This window comes from Megalobrama amblycephala, linkage group LG1 (assembly GCF_018812025.1).
Source record: "Megalobrama amblycephala isolate DHTTF-2021 linkage group LG1, ASM1881202v1, whole genome shotgun sequence".
Taxonomy (NCBI): Eukaryota; Metazoa; Chordata; class Actinopteri; order Cypriniformes; family Xenocyprididae; genus Megalobrama; species Megalobrama amblycephala.
Genome location: NC_063044.1, coordinates 45941040 through 45963665, shown reverse-complemented (window position 1 = coordinate 45963665; position 22626 = coordinate 45941040). Strand labels below are relative to the sequence as shown.

The window sequence follows — 22626 nt, the reverse complement described above, 5'->3', positions numbered from 1 at the left end:
TAATTAGGACTAGTGTTAAACGCTGCAGGATAGGACACCCCTGAAATACATAGCAGTTGCTCTTCCAGTGGTTGCTGTATTCATTTCATGTCTTTCCAATGTTTTTTTTTTTATTTTTTTTATTAGGAACAAAGTGTTCCCCTAATAAAAATTGCATTGGAGAGAGTTGAAATGAATACAACTGTTGTTATTATTGTATCAACATTTTATATGGTCTTCAAACCCCTTTCATTTTTTCACATTATGTTGCTGCCTTATGTTAAACTGTACTACTTTAAATGACTTTTTTCACATTAAATTGACACTCCATACACCATAATAAGAAAGCAAAACAGATTTGTTATAACTTTGCAAATGTATTAAAAATAAAAAACTGAAATAATTACATTACATATGTTTTCATACCCTTTTCTGGGACACATGAAATTTAGCTCAGGAGCATTCAAATTTCATTTGTAGATGAAATACACTTTGAGTGGAGTTAATCTGTGGCTGATTTAGAGAGGCACACACCTCTAACAGCTAAAAATGCATATCAGAACAAAAACCAAGTTATGAGGTCAAAGGAACTGCCTGTAGCACTCAGAGGCAGTGTATGAAGACAGATCTGGGGAAGACTACAAAAGAAATTCTGCTGTACTGAGGGTTCACAGAAGCATGTAGCCTCCATAATCCTTAATGGAAGACGTTTGGACTCCGACTAGGACTCTTCCTGGAGCTGGCCTCCTGGCCAAACAGCAATAAATGGAGAAGGGCCTTAGTTAGAGTGATGACCAAGAAGCTGATGGTCACTCTGGTTGAGCTCAATGATCATATATGGAGATGGGAGAAATTTTAGAAAGACAAACATCACTGCAACACTCCACTGATCTGGCTTAATGGCTACTCTCAAGCCTCTCCTAAGTGAAGACACAAATACCCACTTGGAATTCCCCAAAAAGCACCTAAAGGACCCTCTGAGACTGTGAGAAACAAGATTCTCTGGTCTGATGAACCTCAGTTCCAATCATCATGTCTGGAGGAAACCAGACACTGCTCATCACCTGCACAATACTATCCCAACAGTAAAGTGTGGTGGCGGCAGCATCATGCTGTGGGGGTGTTTTTCAGCAGCAGGGACTGGGCGACTAGTCAGAGTAGAAGGAAAATTGCCCAAATGCAGATGTACAAAGCTTGTCACATCATACACAAAAAGACTTGAAGCTGTAAAGGTGCTTTAACTAAGTACTGAGTTAAAGGTTTGAATACTTGTTGCAATGTACTTATTTCATTATGGTGTATGGAGTGTAGATTGATGTGGTGGAAAAAAGTAATTTAATGGACGCAAAAGTGATGTTGTAATGGTGCTGCTTTTTATTACATACAGTATTCATCATTTTGCATTATTGCACATTTAAGTTAGCTGTACAAACAATAGTGCAATTGACTATTACATGTGTAACATAATAAAGGTACCATGCAGCATACAAACCATCTAAAGCAGTTTGTCGTTCGAGTTGTGTTACATGAATGACAGTGGGTCGGAGCTGCCTGCAGCTAAAGAGTGACATGAAAAGAAGACAAGAGTATGTGACAACCACTACCGCCGTCACAGGGGCTGTAGGAGGAACACGGTTTGGGCAAAAGACACTTCTTGAAACAAAATAAACAACATTGAAGACATGATTGCCCTCCACTTTTGAATTTCAAGTAGCTGGTAACTTCTTTTTTTTTTTTGTATTCAGGCAGATGAACTGCTGTAGAGCAAATATAGTTCAGAACCAAAATACTCTGAATACAGAAAAAAATGAACCTGATTATGGAGTATGAGTGAATTAAAGATTGTACAGACTGTTTGACAGGCACTAGTGGCTCCTCCGAAGGCAACCTGAAGCCTCATACTGAAAATGGGCTCATGCTCAGGACGGCTAGGCGGGTTTTATTGCTTCAGTGATAGTTTGGCAGTCAGTCGATGGGAAAAAAAAGACCCCTAGAAATTTGGTCCACTTTAAAAGGGGCGAATGACAAAATCTCAAAAATCCTATTAGATCTATAAAATAAACTGATTATTAACAAGTTATTTGTAGACCTCATGTGCCAGGGGGAAAATAAACAACAAATAACCAAAAACGTAAATAAAGATTATGACATCATAATTTAACTATGACATCATCAGCTCTTTTTGTAATTATTTCAATGCAAGCACTAAAATACAAATACAGGTCTTTATGAAAGATATATAAAACAAAAGTAAAAAGGACAATAAAAAACTCACTTTCACACAATGTATACAACAGACAGCCATAAATAAAACTAGTAGAAACTAACACACATTAAAGGAGACAATGAGCCGTTATAAAGCCGGCATAAGGCTTCATTATAAAGCACAACAGACAGAGGCTACAGGTTAGGCTTAAATTGATAGTTCACCCAAAAATAGCATTTCTGTCATCATTTATTTACCTTTATGTCATTCCAAACCTGTATGACTTTCTTTCTTCTGTGGAACACCAATGAAGTTATTCTGAAAAATGTTTTTTTGTCCATACAATGAAGGTCAATGGGGTAATTACATTGTTTGTACCCCATTGACTTTCATGAAATGGAAAAAAAACAAAATATAATATCCTATTTTGTTTTCAGCAAGATAAAAGAAAGTCATACAGGTTTACAACAACATGAGCATGTGTAAATGGTGACAATATTGTCATTTTTGGATACACTATCCCTTTTAATGGAAAGGTAATATCTTTAGAATATGGGATGATAATGTTGCATATCAATAGTGTTTATTATTTGTCTATCTTCAGTGTTTCAAAGTGTGTTCGAGAGGTCTGGGAAACTTGGTTTGAACCAAAATTGTCATTTTTTGAAAATGTCAAAATGCCATTTACCTTCACAGGTATCAGGCTGCAATAGGGTGTCTTGTTAGTTAGTTGGTTTTAACCAGATCTAAAGATCTGAGGCTGTTGTGGCTACAGGACGCACAGTGCAGAGTTACCGTAAGCTAACAGCAAAGTCAAGCAGCACCAGGTAAGGCTCAAAGCATTTCACAAATACACTCGCATCATTCAGATGAGCTAAAGATCCTTTGGTTTCTACAGCTTAAAATATTCAAATCGGTCTCTCACGCACACATGCACCACTGTCGGTTCGGTAATGGACAGTTCTGAAGGGCGGCATGAACGTGACTTCCACCGACTATCATTTAAGGTTTGATGAACGAATTTAACAGCGAGCCAGGCCAGAGTTTTGAAAGGAGTGTTTAAAGCGCAGCAACTGTGTATGCGTGAGTGCAGTGGCAACATATTTGTGTCATCTTCCTGTAGTGGAATATAAAGATGTCGCTGCAAAAAAAAAGAAAAAAAAAAAAAGAGAGATTTTTGCCTTGTTTTCCAAAAAAAAAAAAAAAATGAACATCCTTAAAACAAGATAACACAATAATAAGAAAAGGAACTTAATTCAAGGTGAATTCCTTGAAAAGTTAGTCTAAAAATGAGTAAAATGAAAATGTCAATTTTTCTAATTAAGTAAAAGTATATTCATGTTGTTTTAAGGATGTTTCAAGATTTAAATACTAAAAAACAAGACCAAAATACTCCTTAAGAAAATTATTTTTTTTGCACAGTTCATCTCTCAAGTCACGCTATTTTCCTTTCTGTGATATTTGGCGGGCTCCCAGGTGGCAGGGGCCATCGAGGGCCCCATGTCCTTTCTGGATTTGGCTGGCGGTGTAGCAAAGTGAGTTCCTGAACCTGCTCTCCTGTTTGTGGCTCCCTGGACACCTTCCACTCCTCCTCCATTTCCACAGCATCTGCTCCTTTCAGTCTCATCTGAGTTAGTCCTCTTTGCAAAGCTCCTCACAGGGAAGCAATCAGCCAGGACTGCATATGCACGTGTACATCAGTCAGAGCCAGTGTGTGCGTGTGTGCAAGCGAGCGAGTCGTTCTCTCTTCACACCGGGTGAGAGGGGAGCTCAAGTAGGGAGGGGTGGAGCTTAGGGTTTGTTTCTATGGAGATGCAGTCATCTTTGCCTAGCTGGCGACGGGTGGCACTGAAGTAAGCATTCATCAGCTGCATGATCTCAGTCAGCTGAGAAAGAGAGAGAGAGAGAGAAATGACTTTAGTAAATTTCCACTGTGAAATTTGTTACAGTGCTTTGCACTTTACACTAGTACAATGACTCTGTACACACAGTAAAAACAGTAATATTGTCAAATATTATTACACTTTAAAAATAACTTTTCTATTTGAATGCATTTTTAAAATGTAATTTATTCCTGTGAAGTCAAATCTGAATTTTCAGCATCATCACTCCAGTCTTCGGTGTCACATGATCCCTCAGAAATCATTCTAATATGATGATTTGCTGCTCAAGAAAGCATTAATGTTGAAAACAGCTGTGCTGCTTAAAATTTATGTGGAAACCATAATGCATCCTTGCTGAATAAAAGCATCTTCTCAACTTCTGAACTGTATTGTATGTAGTGTGAAACAATGTGATGTTTTAATATTTTGGTAACACTTTACAATTAGGTTTCATTAGTAAGATTAGTCAACTACTTGAGTTAAACTAAGAAAGAACTGCACTTCTACAGCATGTATTAATCTTTGTTAATGTTAATTTTAACATTTACTAATACATAATTAAAATCTTGTTAACATTAGTTAATGCACTTTGAACTAACATGAACAAACAATAAACAACTGTATTTTCATTAACTAATGATAACGAAGATAACCGTAAATATAAATGTATTGCTCATGGTTAGTTCATGTTAGTTAATACTAATGTTAACAAATGAACCTTATTGTTAAATGTTATGAAAAGTATATATGTATAATTTATATAAGGGGATTTTATAAGGGGCACTATTTTTTGGTACATATAGTAGAAAGTGCTATATAAATGAATTTAAATGAAACCGCAATTGACAGATGTACTGACTTTTAATTTGTCATATTGATTTTTATAAGACTTTTCAGAACAACTCTGGGCGACCATTGATGGCTGGCAATAACTGTCATTAAAAGTGTATGTGTAAGCTAAAATAGAAATTCTTGCATCACTCAGGAGGCACGTAGATGTATTTTGGCATGAGAACTCAAGAGATTCATGAGGTAAAACACATAGGAGTGAGGCACAGGATGGGCGTGAGCCTGAAGCTAATATCAGAAGAAGATAAACTGGTTGTCTCAGTGTTTCCACATGTGTGCACACTGAAAGTCACAGCTGGTCTGACCTGTATTGTGTGAGTACTGGAAGGAGGTTTGTAGTATGCATTATAAAAACCCTCTGACGTCAACGTCTTTCTAGTTTAGAACTGTGGCATCACGAGTCATGTTAACGAGGGGTATACGCTTCTTGAGTATTTTGGCCTAACAGTATAATGCATGACGCTAACACAAATCGCATCTGCCCATTATTGCTAGAGTAAACGTATGGCATCTGTGTGTATGTAAAATGCTACAGAAATAGTTTTATTCCTTAAAGCACTAGATTCTTTTAATTTTCCTGAAGAAAAAAAAAAAAAAATGAGTGGTTTCTCCAATGCAAAGGTATTGTGGGTGGTTTTGTGGCTGCCTGTGTTAGTGTTTTAGTATTATTTATATACTGTAGTATTATAGTATAGGGCGTCCTTGGTGGTTTCTATGGTGTTGCTAGGGTGTTATGGGTTGCTTACTGGTCCAAGTCAAAAGAGCTCACCTCCAGTTTGCTAAGACTTTTTGGTCTATTGATTTGGCTTGTATGGCTCATAAGTCTTGGCTCATAGTTATGGTGCGTTTTTTTTAATAACCTAACAGACTAATATTGTAACTAACCACTTCAAAAAAAAAAAAATAAAAAATAAAAAATATATATATATATATATATATATATATATATATATTCTCAACAAGTTGCATGGTTTGAAGAATATTTCATGTCACATGCACAAACATTGTGATACCAGTCAGAGCTCTCCTACCTTTGTGGTCTCAAAGAGCAGGTCTCTATCTCCTGCGGTGATCCTGAATGTGTTGCTATCAGAGACACCATAGGAACAGATCTGACCTATCGGTAGAGACTCCAACGCTTCGGCTTCGCCCTGACGATACAAAGACACGCAGGAAGCCGCCACACCCAGCCACAACTTCTGAGAGAAGCTTCCTGTCGAGCTCTACAAGACACACAAAAGGATGTCAGACACCGCTGTCATTCTTGGGGAAAATCATCCTGTGGTACACTACCAGTCAAAATGTCAAAATGTCACATGATCCTTCAGAAATCAGTCTAATATGCTGATTTGGTGCTCAAGAAACATTTCTTATTATTATTATCAGGTTTGCTGCTAAATATTTTTGTTGAATTGACAATATTGCTGTTTTTACTGTAGTTTTGATCAAATAATCAATTTGTGAGCATAAGAGACTTCTTTCAAAAACATCTCGATGATTCCAAACTTTTCACCAGTAGCCTAATCATCCACTCACAATGTAGAAGTCCACTTCATAGAGTGTGCAGCCAAACCCCGACCACTGCCGGGCGATGGTGAGATAGGCGGCCATGCTGTCTCTGCGACTGTATCCCACAAGGGCTTTCCAACGCTCTAAAATGGTCGACATCACCACGGCTCCCTCCTCCCTCAGCTTGGCCCGCAGTCTTTGGTCCTGTTCCTGACGCCGCTTGTGCCCCCACAGTGTCCCAGCCAGCAGACCCCCCGGGAAGGAAGGGCAGCCAGGGGGATCAACGGGGGCCAGCAGGGCCCGGGCCTCCACCACTTCAGCTGGAAAGAGCTGCTCCAATGGTGGGTACGGAGAGAGGGCGCTGAAATCTCCCAGTAGACACTGCAGTCTCAGCGCCGCCAGAGAAAGAAGGTCATCCTCACAGGCTGGCAGCTGCCCCCGCACCACCATCTCATGACACTGACACAGAAAGAGAGAGAGGGAGGGAGGGAGGAAGTCAAGCAAGGGAAAGTTTACTGAGTTCAATAGTGTGTTGGGTTTGCATGTTTGCTTTTCATTCGACTGATAAAGACGATATACACACATCTATCCACACAAGTGTGAAACTAGTCCACATTGAACACAAACAGAGAGAACTGGAAAATCCCTCTTTCTTTCATGCACATATATAATGTCTTAAATAGATGTCTGCAGACAAATCCAAACTGGGTTGTGTTACACTAACCCTGCATTTATTATCCAGCTTGTGGATTAATGGCTTGTAATACAAATGTTCTGAGGAAGACATCCATTATTAGGCCTTTATAAAACACATTCCACAGAAGGCAATTTCTCTTTTAGGCTTCTGTCAGACTCTTTTAGGGCTATTTTTCTTAATAATCTACATTCAACTTTTATTTCTGCTCGTCCCTGTCTGTCTCGTGTCGTTTTACCTGCTCATAAAGGAAGAGGTACTCAATGCTGTCGGTACTGATGTTATCGGTGTCCAACAGACAATAGAGTTTGAAGCAGAGTCGGCACTGGCAGTCAGAGTCTGGATCTTTAGCTGACAAACTGGAAGACAGAGAAACCGAGATTTGTTAATGGAATAGGCATATGGATCAGATATACAGTGCTCAGTGAGTAAATGAGTACACCCCCTTTGAAAAGTAACATTGTAAACAATATCTCAATGAACACAAAAACAATTTCCAAAAATGTTGACAAGACTTTAACTTACGTTTAACTTATAACATGAAAGTAAGGTTAATAATATAACTTAGAGAACAAAATTTTAAACAGATGTTTAGTCTTGACTCTTGAGGGGGTGTACTCATTTACGCTGAGAACTGTACATGTGAAGCATCAAGCAAATACACTTTGCACTATAGATACAACTTTGTGGGCTACAAAAAATGCACACCTCACTATAGGGGTCCAACGTGCATCACAAAGAATGGCTTAATATAACAAGAAATGTCTGCAGTTTGTCAGATTTACCTAAATAAGCATTTGCAAAAAATAAAAAATAAAAAAATGCAGTTTTGAAATTTGTCTATTTGTATGTTCTCTGACATTTTTTATATTTAAAGGGATAGTTCACCCAAAAATGAAAATTTTATGTTTATCTGCTTACCCCCAGCGCATCCAAGATGTAGGTGACTTTGTTTCTTCAGTAGAACACAAATGATGATTTTTAACTCCAACCGTTGCCGTCTGTCAGTCAAATAATGCTAGTGGATGGGAACTTCTACTATAAGAGTAAATAAAACTTGCATAGACAAGTCCAAATTAAACCCTGCGGCTCGTGACGACACATTGATGTCCTAAGACATGAAACGATCGGTTTGTGCGAGAAACCGAACAGTATTTATATAATTTTTACCTCTAAAACACCACTATGTCCAACTGCGTTCAGCACTCGTTAGTGATGTCTGATCGCGCTCTGACAGCGGAAGTGATGTCTGGCACTCATTGAAGTATATGCGCGAGACATCACTGCCGCTGTCAGAGTGCGATCAGACCAAACGAATCGAGTGATGAATGCCGTTGAACATAGTGGTGTATTAGAGGTAAAAAATGATATAAATACTGTTCGGTTTCTCGCACAAACCGATCGTTTCGTGTCTTAGGACATCAATGTGTCGTCACGAGCCGCAGGGTTTAATTTGGATTTGTCTGAGCAAGTTTTATTTACTCTTATAAAAGAAGTTCCCATTGACCCACATTATAAGACTGATAGACAGCAACGGTTGGAGTTAAAAATCATCATTTGTGTTCTACTGAAGAAACAAAGTCACCAACATCTTGGATGCGCTGGGGGTAAGCAGATAAACATCAAATTTTCATTTCTGGGTGAACTATCCCTCTAAGACTTATTTTTATGAATTACATATATTAGTATTATTATTTAAATTTGATATTTAATAAATAAAGAATGAAGATTATTTATATTTTTATTTATATTACAGTGGTTCTCAATCTTAGTGACTTGAATGGCCCCCATTGTCCAAAACAATATTTGTAGGCCTTTTAGCATTTTAATTTAGATTACAGTTATATTATATGAATATATAAATAATAGTTTATTAATTTAAATAGCTTTAATATACTTTTTATTACACTTATTTGTTATAATGCATTTAATATACATTTAATATTTAACAAAAATAAAAAATATTTGTATTATAAGTTTTTATAAATATATTTATTATTTATATATATTTAAATATTTAATATAATGAAGTATTTAATGTTAATATATAACATCAATAAAAATTAAACCTTTAGATTTAGTTATTTCTTAAATATTTTTTAATCTATAAATGTAAATTTAAAAAAAAAAAAAAAGTGTCTTTAAAGGGAAAAATTTAAATTCTGTGTGACTTCCAGTGACTTCCAGTGAAAAAGTACTATGGATGTCAGTGGACCCTGTAAACTGTTTGGTTACCGACATTCTTCAAAATATTTTCTTTGTGTTCAGCAGAAGAAAGAAATTCATACAGGTTTGGGACAACTTGAGACTTGTAAATGATGACAGAATTTTCATTTTTGGGTGTACTATCGCTTTAAGCACCCTAAAGCTGTTTCAGCTATGTTTACACAAGTCCACATGTCTTTAAGTAGCTCAGGAGACTTGCGATAATAAATTAAATCCTCCAACGCTCCCTAAACACACGACTAAAATCACCCCAACAGAGCGATGTCATCATTCTCAACACATGACTCACCCTGATTCGCTCAGCTTTTTCTGCTGCATGTGCAGTTTTGCACGCGCGGGTTTGTGTGTGTGTACACAGATATGAGTGTAAGAGAAAGACTAGGCGTGTGTCCATGAACCCATTTCTGGGAAGAGTTGGCACTGAGACGTGCAAAAGCACACACAGACAAATACAAACACACTTCCCAGAATAAAGCGGATGCCTTGAATTCTGGCTGGCTTGGCTTATCTCTCCTTCAGTTTGCCTTCCACATCAGTTAACGTGATGACATCAGTCTCACCTTGAGATGCCTGCTGGACCACTGAATACTAATAAAGAGCCACTTGTCCATTCTCACAGTGTGTGTGTGTATCGGGTGGGTTGGTTAAAGTGTGCTAAAGTTTTGGGAAAGTGAATAAATCAAAGATAAAGAAAAAAACAGATCTGCACTGTACTGTACTGCGGTGCTATCATGGATGGTAGTATCATGGTACCTTGACGTATATTATGGTACTGAATGATTACCATATTCATGTAACATGGTCTTTACACAGTACTTAAAAAATACCATAGTATTGTCCAATTGTCCAACAAACTGGTAGTGATGTGGTACTTTAGGTTTGGTACATTCAGCTATTTGTTGTATTCCACATAATACAATTGGTTGAAGAAATTTAGACTGAGTTACTTTTCAAATCTGGTGATGACATCAGCGATTATGGTGCTGCCTCCGATAGCTTTCTCCCAGCATGCATTCTGCTCAAAAAGAGCAAATGTGTTTCGGCTGTCCTGCAGTCCGAGGCGTTCCGCCATCTTCCTCACAACCTGGACAGAGAAAATGAGAGTAAGAAACAGTGTTATTTTTGTTTTATTTATATACTATTATAGTCTGAAGTCAATATTTGAATTTGTTTTTATTTGTATATTTTCAGTTTTTATTTTAATTTAAGTTTAAGTTTCAGTCATTCTGTTCTGTGCTCTTGTCATTTTATTTTATTATATATATGTAATAAAATGACAAAATTTAAATAAAGCTGAAATGAAATATAAATAAAAAACTTAAACTTAAATAATATATATATATATATATATATATATATAAATATATTATTTTATCTAATATAATAATATATTTTATTTCAGCTTTATTTCAATTAGCATAAACACTGACGAAAAAAAGAGAGAAAAATGCACGTTAAAATGAAACAAAGTCAAAGAGTTCACAAAGCAATGTTTATAAATTGAAATATATGAAAATCCAATAATGTGTATACAGTACACATTCGGTAATATTTTTGCCAAAACAATTTAAGACCATAAATAGACAATTGAACAATTAACATTACTAAAAAAATGACTAATAAAATAAACTGCAAAATGAATGTATCTTGTTCTTATTGTTAGTGTGCTAATGATGACTTCATTTTGTGCCAAGAGTGGCACATGAGCCTAAGGTTCCCACTCCCTGCTGTAGAGGAAACGACTGATGCAATACCTCATTAGCCGTAGTGTGTGAGGTGATTGGTATCTGGCAGCAGCCTGGTCCAGGGTAGTGCACAGTACACAGTATCTCCTGCCTTCCCATCAGCCCCTGGATCTCCTCCCAAGAGGGCACGCACTCACGGCCACGCGTCTTTTCTAGAGCCTGGGCTATGAAGGACGCGTAGCTCTCAACCTCGGAGTCCGCACTCAAACTTTGAACCCTGATACATGGAGGAAGATATTAAAAGAAATAAGATTTCAAACTTTACAGGGACCATTCACAGAACTTCACATCCAAACCACAAAATTTCCCTCCAAAAAAATCAGGGGGAAGTTGTGTGGCCGCTCTGTTTAGTTTGTCTATTTACGATATGAAGTGTCAGCTACTTGGTAATCACATGCATGGCGTAGGCCCTAATTGCGTTAAGTAAACACATGCGGGAAGCGTCTGGGGGCCTCAGGAGAACAGAGAGTCCTCCGTCTCCATTACACCAGCCGCCTCTGTAATCAAAGCTCTGTGGTCAACGCACCATTTCCTCACGGCACACTCATTTATTTAGCCATTCTTTTATTTTCTGCCCTTCTCCCCTGTCTATCCTCCGGCCTGGGAGTACTTTAAAAGTCAATTAGCCATGGGATGCAGAAAGCATTGTGCCGTTTCCCAACCCCTCAAGGAGGGGAAAAGAATGAGTGAACGGGAAGTGAGCATTCCAATCCAGTCAACCTCAGGCATCCCATATTTCCTACACAATCAACCACAGGACCGGAGGCAGTGGTGCGTCTTTATACTCAAGGATTTCTAGGTAACATTTATGTGTGTATGTTGAGATCCGGCTGCACTGAAAATAAGCGTACACATCCAGTGGAGTGTATATATTCATCTTGCAATTCTTCAGATTAACCCTGCCGTTATGATGTAATGCCGACGCTGTCTGAGAGTATTATAAGTGTGTATTATTTGTGTGTAACTGACCTCTTGAGGTGAAAGCGCAGGTATTTGAGTATGCTGCAGCTGGGCAGGAAGGTGCAGCTCATGCAGGTGAGCAGCTGCCAGTATCTGAGCTGCGGGTTCGGCTGCGTCTGCACACTTGATTTGGTGACGCTGGTCTGTTTGATGAGCTGGCAGTAGAGTTCATCTCGGAGCGGCCGGAGGTCGAGGCACGTCTGGAGGATGCCCTGTATGAGAGGAATGGGCTCGCGGGCCAACTCTAACTGCTGGAGGCAGTTAAACAGTCTCACTGCCTCTTCACGGATGGATGTGTAGCCTTTACCAGCCATATCTAAGAAGAAGAGGGAGAGAAGGTGTGTTAACTGGCACAATGAGAAGAAATCGAGTAGAACAATATAAACCAGCTTTTTAAGAGAAGTTTTAAGGACTCCCTACGGTTTTCCGTCAAAATAAATGCTTGGTGTTTTAACATCTGAAAGCAAACTATAAGTAATTTTATAGCGCTGTAAAGTAAAAACTAAATTATTATTAAATTATTATTTTAATATTTAATATATATTAAATACTTCATTTTACAGTGAAATATTACAATAGTAATGTTTTATTTTGCTTAACATTTTAATTTTGTAAAATTATTAATGATGATGATAATGGGGATTAATATTATTATTATTATTATTATTTATATTTATGTCATCACAACATTTCTGGCCAAATTGTGCATCTCTACAAACAAACTCAGCAAACCTGGAGGTTTTATTATTATTATTATTATTATTAATAAGAATAATTTAAAATTTTCATTTTAAAATGCAATAATAATTTTTATCAGAAATATCACAATTATATTTTCCCAAATCATGCAGACCTAAATCTCCATACTTCATTATTCATTCCTATAAATTATTATACTTACCAGTGAAATAATACAATTAAATGTAACCAAATACACCATAATTTCTGCAGATTTACAAATTAGATGTGATTTAATTTTAAAACTTTTAAATTTTAAATTTTTAAACTTTTGAGCAAGATTTAAAAAAAAAAAAAAAAAAGATATAATGGAATGCAGAAAATTCTACTACATCCTAAAAACAGCAGTAACTGCAATAACTGTCCTGGAATATCACACCTTAGTCTATGTCAAATAAAAGTGGTCGCAGGTCACAGTCAGATTCTTTTTTTAACCAATCAGAACGCCTTTGAGGTGATTTCTGCCTGCCAATCATTTTGCGCATTTAGAGTGTCAGTCTATATATGTTGAGCCAGACACTGAAAGCGTGATAGAAAAACTTCATGAGTTTGGAGGATGCAAAATGTGTCAAGAACAGCTTACACAGCCAAATGTCCTTAAAGTTGGCATGAAACTGACATTGTGATTGTCTGCTCTATTATGGCATACACTGATGAGCCAAAACATTATGACCAGTCACAGGAATATCATTGATCATCTCCTAACAGGGCCACATATTAGGGTCTGGGTAAGCTGACAATTAGTTCTAGTAGTCAACGTGTTGGATGCAGGATAAATGGGCAGGGATAAAAATCTGAGTGACTTTGACAAGAGTGCCAATTTGTTATGGCAAGGTGACTGGTTCAGAGTATGTCTGAACTGGCAAGGCTTGTGGGTTGCTCCCGGTTAGCAGTGGTGAGAATTTACTAACAGCGGTCTGAGGAGACACAAACCACAAACTGGACCTTGGAGCAGTGGAAGAAGTTAGCCTGGTCCAAAGAGTCCCATTTTCCTTTACCACATGTGGATGGCTCTATACGTGTGTGCCGTTTTCCCGGGGAAGTGATGGCACTAGGATGCACTGTGGTACGACGACAAGCTGGTGGAGGGAGTGTGATGCTCTGGGCAATGTTCTGCTGGGAAACCCTGTTTCTTGACAAATGCCACATACCTAAACATTGTTACAGACCAGGTACAACCCTTCATGACAATGGTGTTCCCTGGTGGAAGTGGCCTCTTTCAGCAGGATGATGCACCTGCCACACTGCACACATTGTTCAGGAATTGTTTGAGGAACATGATGAAGAGTCCATGGTGTTGCCATGGCCTCCAAGTTCCCCAGATCTCAATCCAATTGAGCATCTGTGGGAAGTGCTGAACCAACAAGTTTGATCCGCTGAGACTTCCCTCACAACCTACAGGACCTGCTGTTAATATTTTGGTGCCAGATACCACAGCACACCTTCAAGGGTCTTGTAGGGTCCATGTCTCAGTGTGTCGGCGCTTTTTTTGCAGCACGCGGTGGACCAACAGCATATTAGCCAAGTGGGCATAATGTTTTGGCTCATCAGTGTATATCCAAGTGAAACGGCTTCTCTGAGAAGAAGAAAAAAGCAGGGCATGCCTTGATGTCGTCCATCAGAAAATCAGTGGATCTTTGTTGTTTGCTAATCGCTGCAATCTTATGTGAGTGACAGGTTGCTGAAGATACCCTTAGATAGAGGAGGGGACGTTTAGGTTTTTGATTAAAGTGGTTGATTATGATTTAACTTTTTTAACTTTAGTATTTTAACTTCACTTTCTTTTAACATTAGTGTGTAATGTTGCTGTTTGAGCATAAACAACATCTACAAAGTTACAATGCTCAAAGTTCAATGCAAAGGGAGATATTTTCTTTAAAAGAATTCGCTGTTTAAGGACTACAAGAAACGGCTGGTAGGGACTACAACAAGCTTATTCCCGGGTTAGTGACATCACTAACCCTAAAATTTACATAAACCCTGCCTCTGAGAACACGCAACAAAGGGGTGAGGCCATGTTGGGCTGCTTTAGAGAAGAGGAAGAGTTGTAGTGGAGTGTTGTTGTCATGCCGTCATTTTACACCAGACTGCTTCACAAACGAGGGTCAATTCAACGCTGGATTTGCAAAAAAGATTAACATTGACGGCACATGATAGTAGATGAGTTGAATCAACTCCACAGCAACTACATAAATTTATCCAATAACCATTCAGAAATGTCCAGATGCTTTCTAAAAGTTGTAACTTCTCCCTGAGTCTCTCCATCAGTGTCCGACTCCGGTTTGAATAAAGTAAGGCTGAACACCGTTACTGATAATCGTCATTTTGGCTGCATGAGATTCTCCAGCTTTGTTGTTGTTGAGCAACCAAAGCTTGAGCTGTTAAAGCTCCACCCTCTTCTGAAAAACGGGCAGCAGCTCATTTGAATTTAAAGGGACACACCCAAATTGGGGCAAATTTGACAAGTTATAATAAATGATCTGTGGGGTATTTTGAGCTGAAACTCCACAGACACATTATGGGGACACCAGAGACTTACATTACATCTTGTAATAGGGGCATTATAGGTCCCCTTTAAAGATTGTGCGTGAATAAATCATTTATAATATAACAATGCAATTTTCGATTAAAAGAAGAATTGTCAATTTTTAATTTATGGTGAATTCAAAGAAATGGGAAGACAGAGTTAAATAAAAAGACCAAAAAGTAACAAAACCAGAACAGAAGCAAGACTAAAGACTAAGGCTCTTCATCACTGAAGAAAGTTGAGCGCTTCAAAGCACTTGAAAACAGATGCTGATTTTGCTTTGCTTCTGCTTAACAGGTAAATATATTGCTTGTTCACCATGGTTACACCAAAGCGGCAGGGTTGTAGAAAGAGGGTGTGTGTCTTATCTAATTGGCTGATAGAAATGTTCTTCCAGGACTACATGAGCAGGGGTGTGTATGTGTGACATATGCAATATAAGTGTGTGTGCGTTTGACTCACGTGTGTGGTGGAGACTGCCGTAGGGGAAAGGCAGCAGTGGGGCGTAGAGAGGGCTCTGCGTGTACCTGAGGATGGGATTATGCTGATAGATGTGCTCCACAACCTCTGGATTGAATTTATTCTCCTATACAAAAACAATGCACATAAACACATGTAATGCAAGGCCAATTAAAGACCTTGAAATAAATAAACCCAAGACAGATATATTTGCTGTGTACCATTATGTCTCCATAAACAGATGACCTCTTTGTTATGGGGTCGATAATGAAATGAGGAAATGATGTTTCAAATGCAAATGCTGTTTTGGGGAAGCGGATGAGAGAGATGAAGGAAAGGGAAATTTCAGCTTACAGACCCTGGTCAAGGTCTGCTCTCTGTATGTGTGTATAATGAAAGCTGCTGTGTACATTTCAAGGGTGAATAAGGCCAGTTTATGTTTGTTGTGGGATGTTTGCTTATAATGGACCTGATAAACGAACCCAAGAGCAGTTAAACATGTCAAGACCTCCTGCCGTTACCGCTATGTGCTGTATGTGTGAGTTTGTGAGCAGTCAAATAAATAGTACACATAAATAACATGCTAAAAGAATAGTATAAATAGTATTGTAAACTTAAGTTTATTGTATGCATGTCAGTAGCTATATCTTCACCACAACAAAATTTCTTATATGGTAACAATTTTTAAAAAAGCAATACAGCAAGAATATAATGTCTTTCAGCCATAACTATATTGAGAATACAGCACAGCCTCCTGTGTCTTATTGCTTAATATCCACACATAACTTATCTTTAAAAGATATATAGCGATCACCAAGATCATTTAGGGGTCTGGCCACTTAACATTTCAACCACTGCGGTTTTCACGCCTGTCTGTCTGCCTGTCTGTCTGCTGTCTGTTTATATGCAACCTCAATGGGATTCCGTGGAGTTCTGTGGGCTAGCAACTAACATCCTATTAATACAGATCTCTCCGAGAGTGCCGGCATTACATCATAACAAGAGGGATATTCTGAAGAGCTACTCGCTGCCTTCAAAACTATTTCCAGGGACACGAGATACCAAGCAGCACATCTATAAGTGTAAAATCACTAGCCAACAAACTAATAATAATATACTGGGGCAGAGAGATGACAGTGGGTGGGGTTTAGATGGTTTACACAAAGTGTCTGTGTATGTGTGTTATCCTGACCATGGACTCTTTAGGAGCTAAGCTGCCATATATATGTATGTGTGTGCATGTATATTCCCTGAAAAAAATATTGTTATATTATAATTTATATATATTTATATATCACCTCAATGTCTCGTATGAGGAGCTGTGTTGGCGTCTCCACCGGCGCTTTGCTGTCGATGACTTTCTGCACTGCACACGCCCAGTGCACTGCCTCATTGTAGTGCTTTGTGAATAGTCTATAGCAATGCTTGCGGCCATACACTGTCAGACTCCAGTAACCTGTCACACACACACACACACACACACACACATTTCAAATATTTTAGTGCTGCTCTTCAAAAAGAGAAGTCATCAAAGCAGATCAATACAAAAATAGCATCTCCTAACAATTACGAGAGTATGTACATAAAGTAAAAAAAAAAAAATAATAAAAAATGCAATAAAACTTACATGTGCTTATACGGTTTCTGATTAAAGACAAATGGACTAGAGCTCCAGCATTCTGACAACCTCATATTTCACATGCCTGGCCTGCAGTAAATGTGTTCAGATGTTCCTAGAGCTGAATCTGGATCTTTTATGAGGATCTTACTAATATATAATTTCTCCCTTGTTGTTAACTTTGGCAGTCAAAAGAATGACGCTTTGGTTCAAAACTGAGACATTTAAAGACACACCAATTCTTTACAATCTCCATAAAGCCCACCAATATCTCTAGACTAGGCAAGTTTTCGCTCTACACAATACTCACAAAGAACAATATCTAGCCAACGAAATATTTTAGAGCAGAACCATGTATATAATTTTTCTCTAATTCATTTCTATGACTATTCCATGGTTAAATTCCTTGATATTTATTTGGTGTCTGCTGTAAACAACTCCCAATTCTTGGGCACAAAATTGTACCTCATTAATGTTTTCATTAAAGGATCTGTTTTACTCTGTGAACGAGCCAGAGCATTAGACATTAAATTGTTTGTTAAAAGAAGAAGTCATTTCCATCGTGTCTGCTGTGCTGGATAATGAATGACTCCTGACCAACCAACACTGCCATTGTACACAAACTTTCAGACATATACATACACTTTTATCTAGGAAAGTCCCTAAAGTTAATCTGGGAAAAGTTCAGAGTTTTGTGGACTGTGCTGTTGAAAGCTGCCATGTGAATATGCATACTTTGTGTGTGTGTGTGTGTGTGTGTGTGTGTGTGTGTGTGTGTGTGTGTGTGTGTGTTTTATTCACATGGCACATGTTCAGCTGGAGTTCTGAGTCACACACACACACACACACATATACAGTATGACTAAGCCTTTGAGTCTGTCTGGTCATTGCCTACCATCTCCCCAGACAACAATGCATGTCGTTTGTCTTCCTTCATTTCTAATTTGGCCTCAAACAATCCTGCATTTCATTTCAAAATGGATCAAAGTCTTCCCACAAGAAAGATTTCACGCCAATGTCGACAAGAGATCAACAGGTCTCACGGCTGCTCTGTGCCTGTGATCTGACCAAAAGATCTGCTCTCTCTGAAAAATGCATGTCATCGTGAGGACAAATCCTTAAATAGTGAAAGAAACACTGTGTTTATCCTCCACTGGACTTTAAAAGGTAAGTTCACACCATTTACTAAATGTGATACAAAAAAGTGACAAACGATAAGTGATTATTGATTAAATTAAGTGATTATTGATTAAATATATTTCTGCGATGTTAAACATGGATGAGGAGAGATTGATTGTGGAAGTAAAAAAAACTGAATATAATATGGTAAATAGCAAGGACAACCTTAAAGGGATAGTTCACCCAAAAATGAAAACTATGTCATCATTTTAGGCTTTATTAGGCTTTTATTCACATATGAACAAACATACATAGAGCACATCGCATATGGTAAACATTGTAGCTCACATGCTTGAGCAAACCTTAAAATATTTTCATTTGAGTTTCGAAGATAAACAAAGGTCTTCTGGGTTTGGAACAACATGATAAATGTTGTTCCAAATGATGATAGAATTTGATTTTTTGACAGAACTATCCCTTTAAAATCATCACAGAATTCAGAGAATGTATTCTTAGTTTTACACTCTTTCAATGCAAACAGAAAGAACTACTCTGATTGGCTGTTTTTAAGCCTCCTTTAAAGACATACTCAAAAGGTAAAAATGATGCATAAATAAAGTAAAAAATCTATTTATAAACCAGAAAATGCAAAAAAAAAATATTTCTTTCCCCATATAGTCTCAGAAAAAAAATGTGCAAAAATGTACCTTTAGTGATACAACAGCTTATCAGTGGGGCGGTACTCTTAAAAAGACAACTTTGTACTTTATCTACCCCTTAAAGCCTATTATTTCCCTAAAGGTATGACTATTGATCTTTTAGGTGTAAATAAGGCACAAAGTTGTCCCTTCAAGGGTACTGCTCCAGTGACAAGCTATTGTGCCACTAAAGGTAAAATTTTTGCCTAGGGAATGGTCACTTAATTTATTTGCAGGTGTGTTACCTGTCTGTTTGTAGGTGTGTTTATCAGGCCACAGCACTGAGCAGAGGGATGTGAGTACAAGCGTGCCCAGTCTGCGAGCATCTCTGTCCGGACCGCTGTAGTAGTCGAGAGAGTCGGTGGTTAACACAAACCAGAACCTCCTCTGCCGGAGCCAGCCTCCCTGCACCTCTCGCAGGAGCCAGCCTGAAAAAGAAAGAGAAAAATATCCATATTATTCAAATATTGTAACAGACCAATCTGAGAATATGAAGGTTTCATTTCAAAAACCTAACAGAAATAAATGATGTGTAATTTGAAATATCATTTTTTGAGAGCCAGCGCATCACAATGCTCATGCAGAGTCAGAATGAGTGCTCATGGAAAACGTCGGAACAGCACAAACCAGCCCGTCCACATCCAGTCGAGAGCAGCGTACCAAACCACCGCTCACACAACTTAATAGAGGGTTGTGTTAAGGTCACACTGAGAATAAAAATCTCCCTCCAGACCTTCAAACCAAGTTTGTTGGCTATGCACAAATGTGTATCAGAGCCAATTATCAGGAAACATTTCATGGGAAAACTGCTTTTTTTTTTTTTGGGAAACCCTCATGACACTCGGACCATGTTACCTTTTTTCCGCTGCTGCTTGCAGATGTACTGCACCTGCTACCTTTCCCTTTGAATGTGTGTTTGTGTGTGTGAGAGTGTGAGTGAGTGAGTGAGTGAGTGAGTCAGCCAGACAGACTGGGGAAAGACTGTCTTATTTAGCAGCTCCGCAGGCCAGCATGAGACAGGCTGGCGGAGCATTTGGACCCCACTACACTAATATTACTCTGCCCTGCTTATTATTACTCATTACATGTGATTGAGTATTATTACCACTCCAGTGCAGCAAATATCACACAGTGCTCACATTTACACACTCTGAGATCATAGACAACCATGAATAACACACACACACACACACACTTAAATCTGTGGTCAGCAACTTAAGTGTTGATTAACAATGTCTAACTGTCTCAATTAATGTGCACTGTGCAGTGTGTCAGCCAATCCGTGTGTCACTGATAATACTGCAAGCTATAACTGATGCATGTGTGTGTGGACTTACCTATAGATTAGGGACAAAACTGTACACAAAAGTGAGCTAAAGACGACAAAAACTTCCTTTGGGTATTAAGTGAATATTTTTAATAGTTTTAATAGTTGGGTTTGTGCCAGATTAATATTGTTTTTTTTCCCAACAATTAACAATACTGATTATTAGTGTTCAATAACCGATAAAAATAATGCAACATTTAAAAATGTATAATAAGCTAAAAATAATAATGTTTCTTTAGCATCAAATCATTATATCAGAATGATTTCTGAAGGATCATGTGACACTGAAGACTGGAGTAATGATGCTGGAAATTTGACATCACAGGAAAAAATAATATTTTAAAATATATTCACATAGAAAGCAATTATATTAAATTGTAAGAACATTTCACAACATTCCCGCTTTACTGTATTTTTGATCAAATAAATGCATAAAATATTAGACAATACCCAGATTTTGAACCGCAGTATCTGTAAATAATTATCAATAATGATTGTTTAAAATCACTAATGTCTGCAAACAAAATTGGTCCATTTTATTCAGTTTATTTGAGTTAAATTATAGTAATATAATATAATATAATATAATATAATATAATATAATATAATATAATATAATATAATATAATATAATATAATATAATATTTACCTTTATTTTAAAATCTATGGTATGTCCCCAATTTCACTTTTTCACTTTCTGAGACCAATTTAACGGCATGTTTCAGGAACAAGACATGCTTTTAGATATAAGGTTATATTTAGGTTAAGGGTAGGTTTAGAATAAGGGTTCAGGTTAGGCATTTCATTGTGATGTGTAAGGTTAGGGTAAGGAGTTAGAAAATGCATTGTGTCAATGAATGTCCTCACAAAGATAGGCAAGAATATGTGTGTGTAGACACTGTTTAGCCTGCTGCGCCCTGGTTTATAGAGAAGTTATGAGTTAGATTTCAGATTAACTCACTACAGATAAAGTTACCAGGTGGTCATAAAAAAAAAAAAAAAAAAAAAAAAACACCTTAGAAATTGCAATCTTCACAATAAAACTGAAACAAGTACAAATCTGATTCATTTCAGATCAATCTGATTCCAAGTGACCAGTAGAATCATTGTTAATAATGGACATTGTTATACCCACAAATGCACCAATGCATGCAAACAATACATCTGGTCTTAAAGCAATAATGACATATGAATTTCTTTCTCACCCTTCACGAGCACCTCTGGGTCTTCGTCTATCGTCATCTTGCTCTTCTGCATGATGAGACTTCTCTTCTCCTCAGGAACTCCTGACAGACTGAACAACATGGAACACAACACAGACGTCAGCAATGTGCCTACTGTAACCCAGTAAGTACTGTAAAACCCCCTCCCCTGGCCCCCAAAACACACACACACACACAAACACACATATGCACACCCATCCCTTGAGGAAAGTTGGGGTCAACATCATAATTCTGCTGCTAAAACGGACCCCAACATAGCATGAAACCACTTCGCATATGCAGACATTTCACATCTCACGGACAAACCCAACACACACACGCACATCCCTCCACCCTCCACCACCATGGCCAGGCAGGGCTTTATCGGTCTGGCAGCCAGGGAAAAGACCGAAAATAAACGTGACTAAGAGACGCCAAGGACACTCGCACGCAAAGAGAGAACTAGGAAGAGACGTGGAGAACAAGAGTGGTCTAGGGGCAAGAAAATAGTTGTCACTAAAATTCACATGGCTTGGGAGAAAGAAAAAAAAATTGGCTGCTGCAATAAATATGCTATACTATAAAGGATCTTAATGGAACACTCCTCATCACTGGGTCATGGACAATTGTTTTCATACATACATACATACATAATATACATAATAATATATATATATATATATATATATATATATATATATATATATATATATATATATATATATATATATATATATATATATATATATATATATATATATATATATATATATATATATATATATATATATATATATATATATATATATAATGTTCCATATATATATGGAATGTTGCTGATTTGATCCTGTCCGAAACAAGTCATACTGTCATCATCATCATCATG

The 22626-nt window shown here is 37.6% G+C and overlaps 1 protein-coding gene and 1 long non-coding RNA gene across 2 annotated transcripts in view; one reads left to right on the top strand and one right to left on the bottom strand.

Moving 5' to 3' along the window:
* Nucleotides 1-1330: 1330 nt before the first annotated feature.
* Nucleotides 1331-22626, bottom strand: part of plekhh3 (pleckstrin homology, MyTH4 and FERM domain containing H3) — a 45623-nt gene continuing 24327 nt past the window's right edge. Inside the window, exons 3-13 of the mRNA XM_048196158.1 lie at nt 21744-21832; nt 19456-19638; nt 17074-17231; nt 15779-15902; nt 12061-12367; nt 11101-11308; nt 10294-10430; nt 7359-7479; nt 6454-6885; nt 5949-6140; nt 1331-4071 (exon numbers count right to left, since the gene is read on the bottom strand). Of these exons, the coding sequence (XP_048052115.1) occupies nt 3934-4071; nt 5949-6140; nt 6454-6885; nt 7359-7479; nt 10294-10430; nt 11101-11308; nt 12061-12367; nt 15779-15902; nt 17074-17231; nt 19456-19638; nt 21744-21832 (2089 nt within the window). The 3' untranslated portion in view covers nt 1331-3933. The remainder of the gene's footprint in view (nt 4072-5948; nt 6141-6453; nt 6886-7358; nt 7480-10293; nt 10431-11100; nt 11309-12060; nt 12368-15778; nt 15903-17073; nt 17232-19455; nt 19639-21743; nt 21833-22626) is intronic.
* Nucleotides 18261-21597, top strand: LOC125271886. Its single transcript, XR_007185736.1, has 2 exons — nt 18261-18560; nt 19470-21597. It is a non-coding gene; the product is annotated as an uncharacterized LOC125271886 (long non-coding RNA).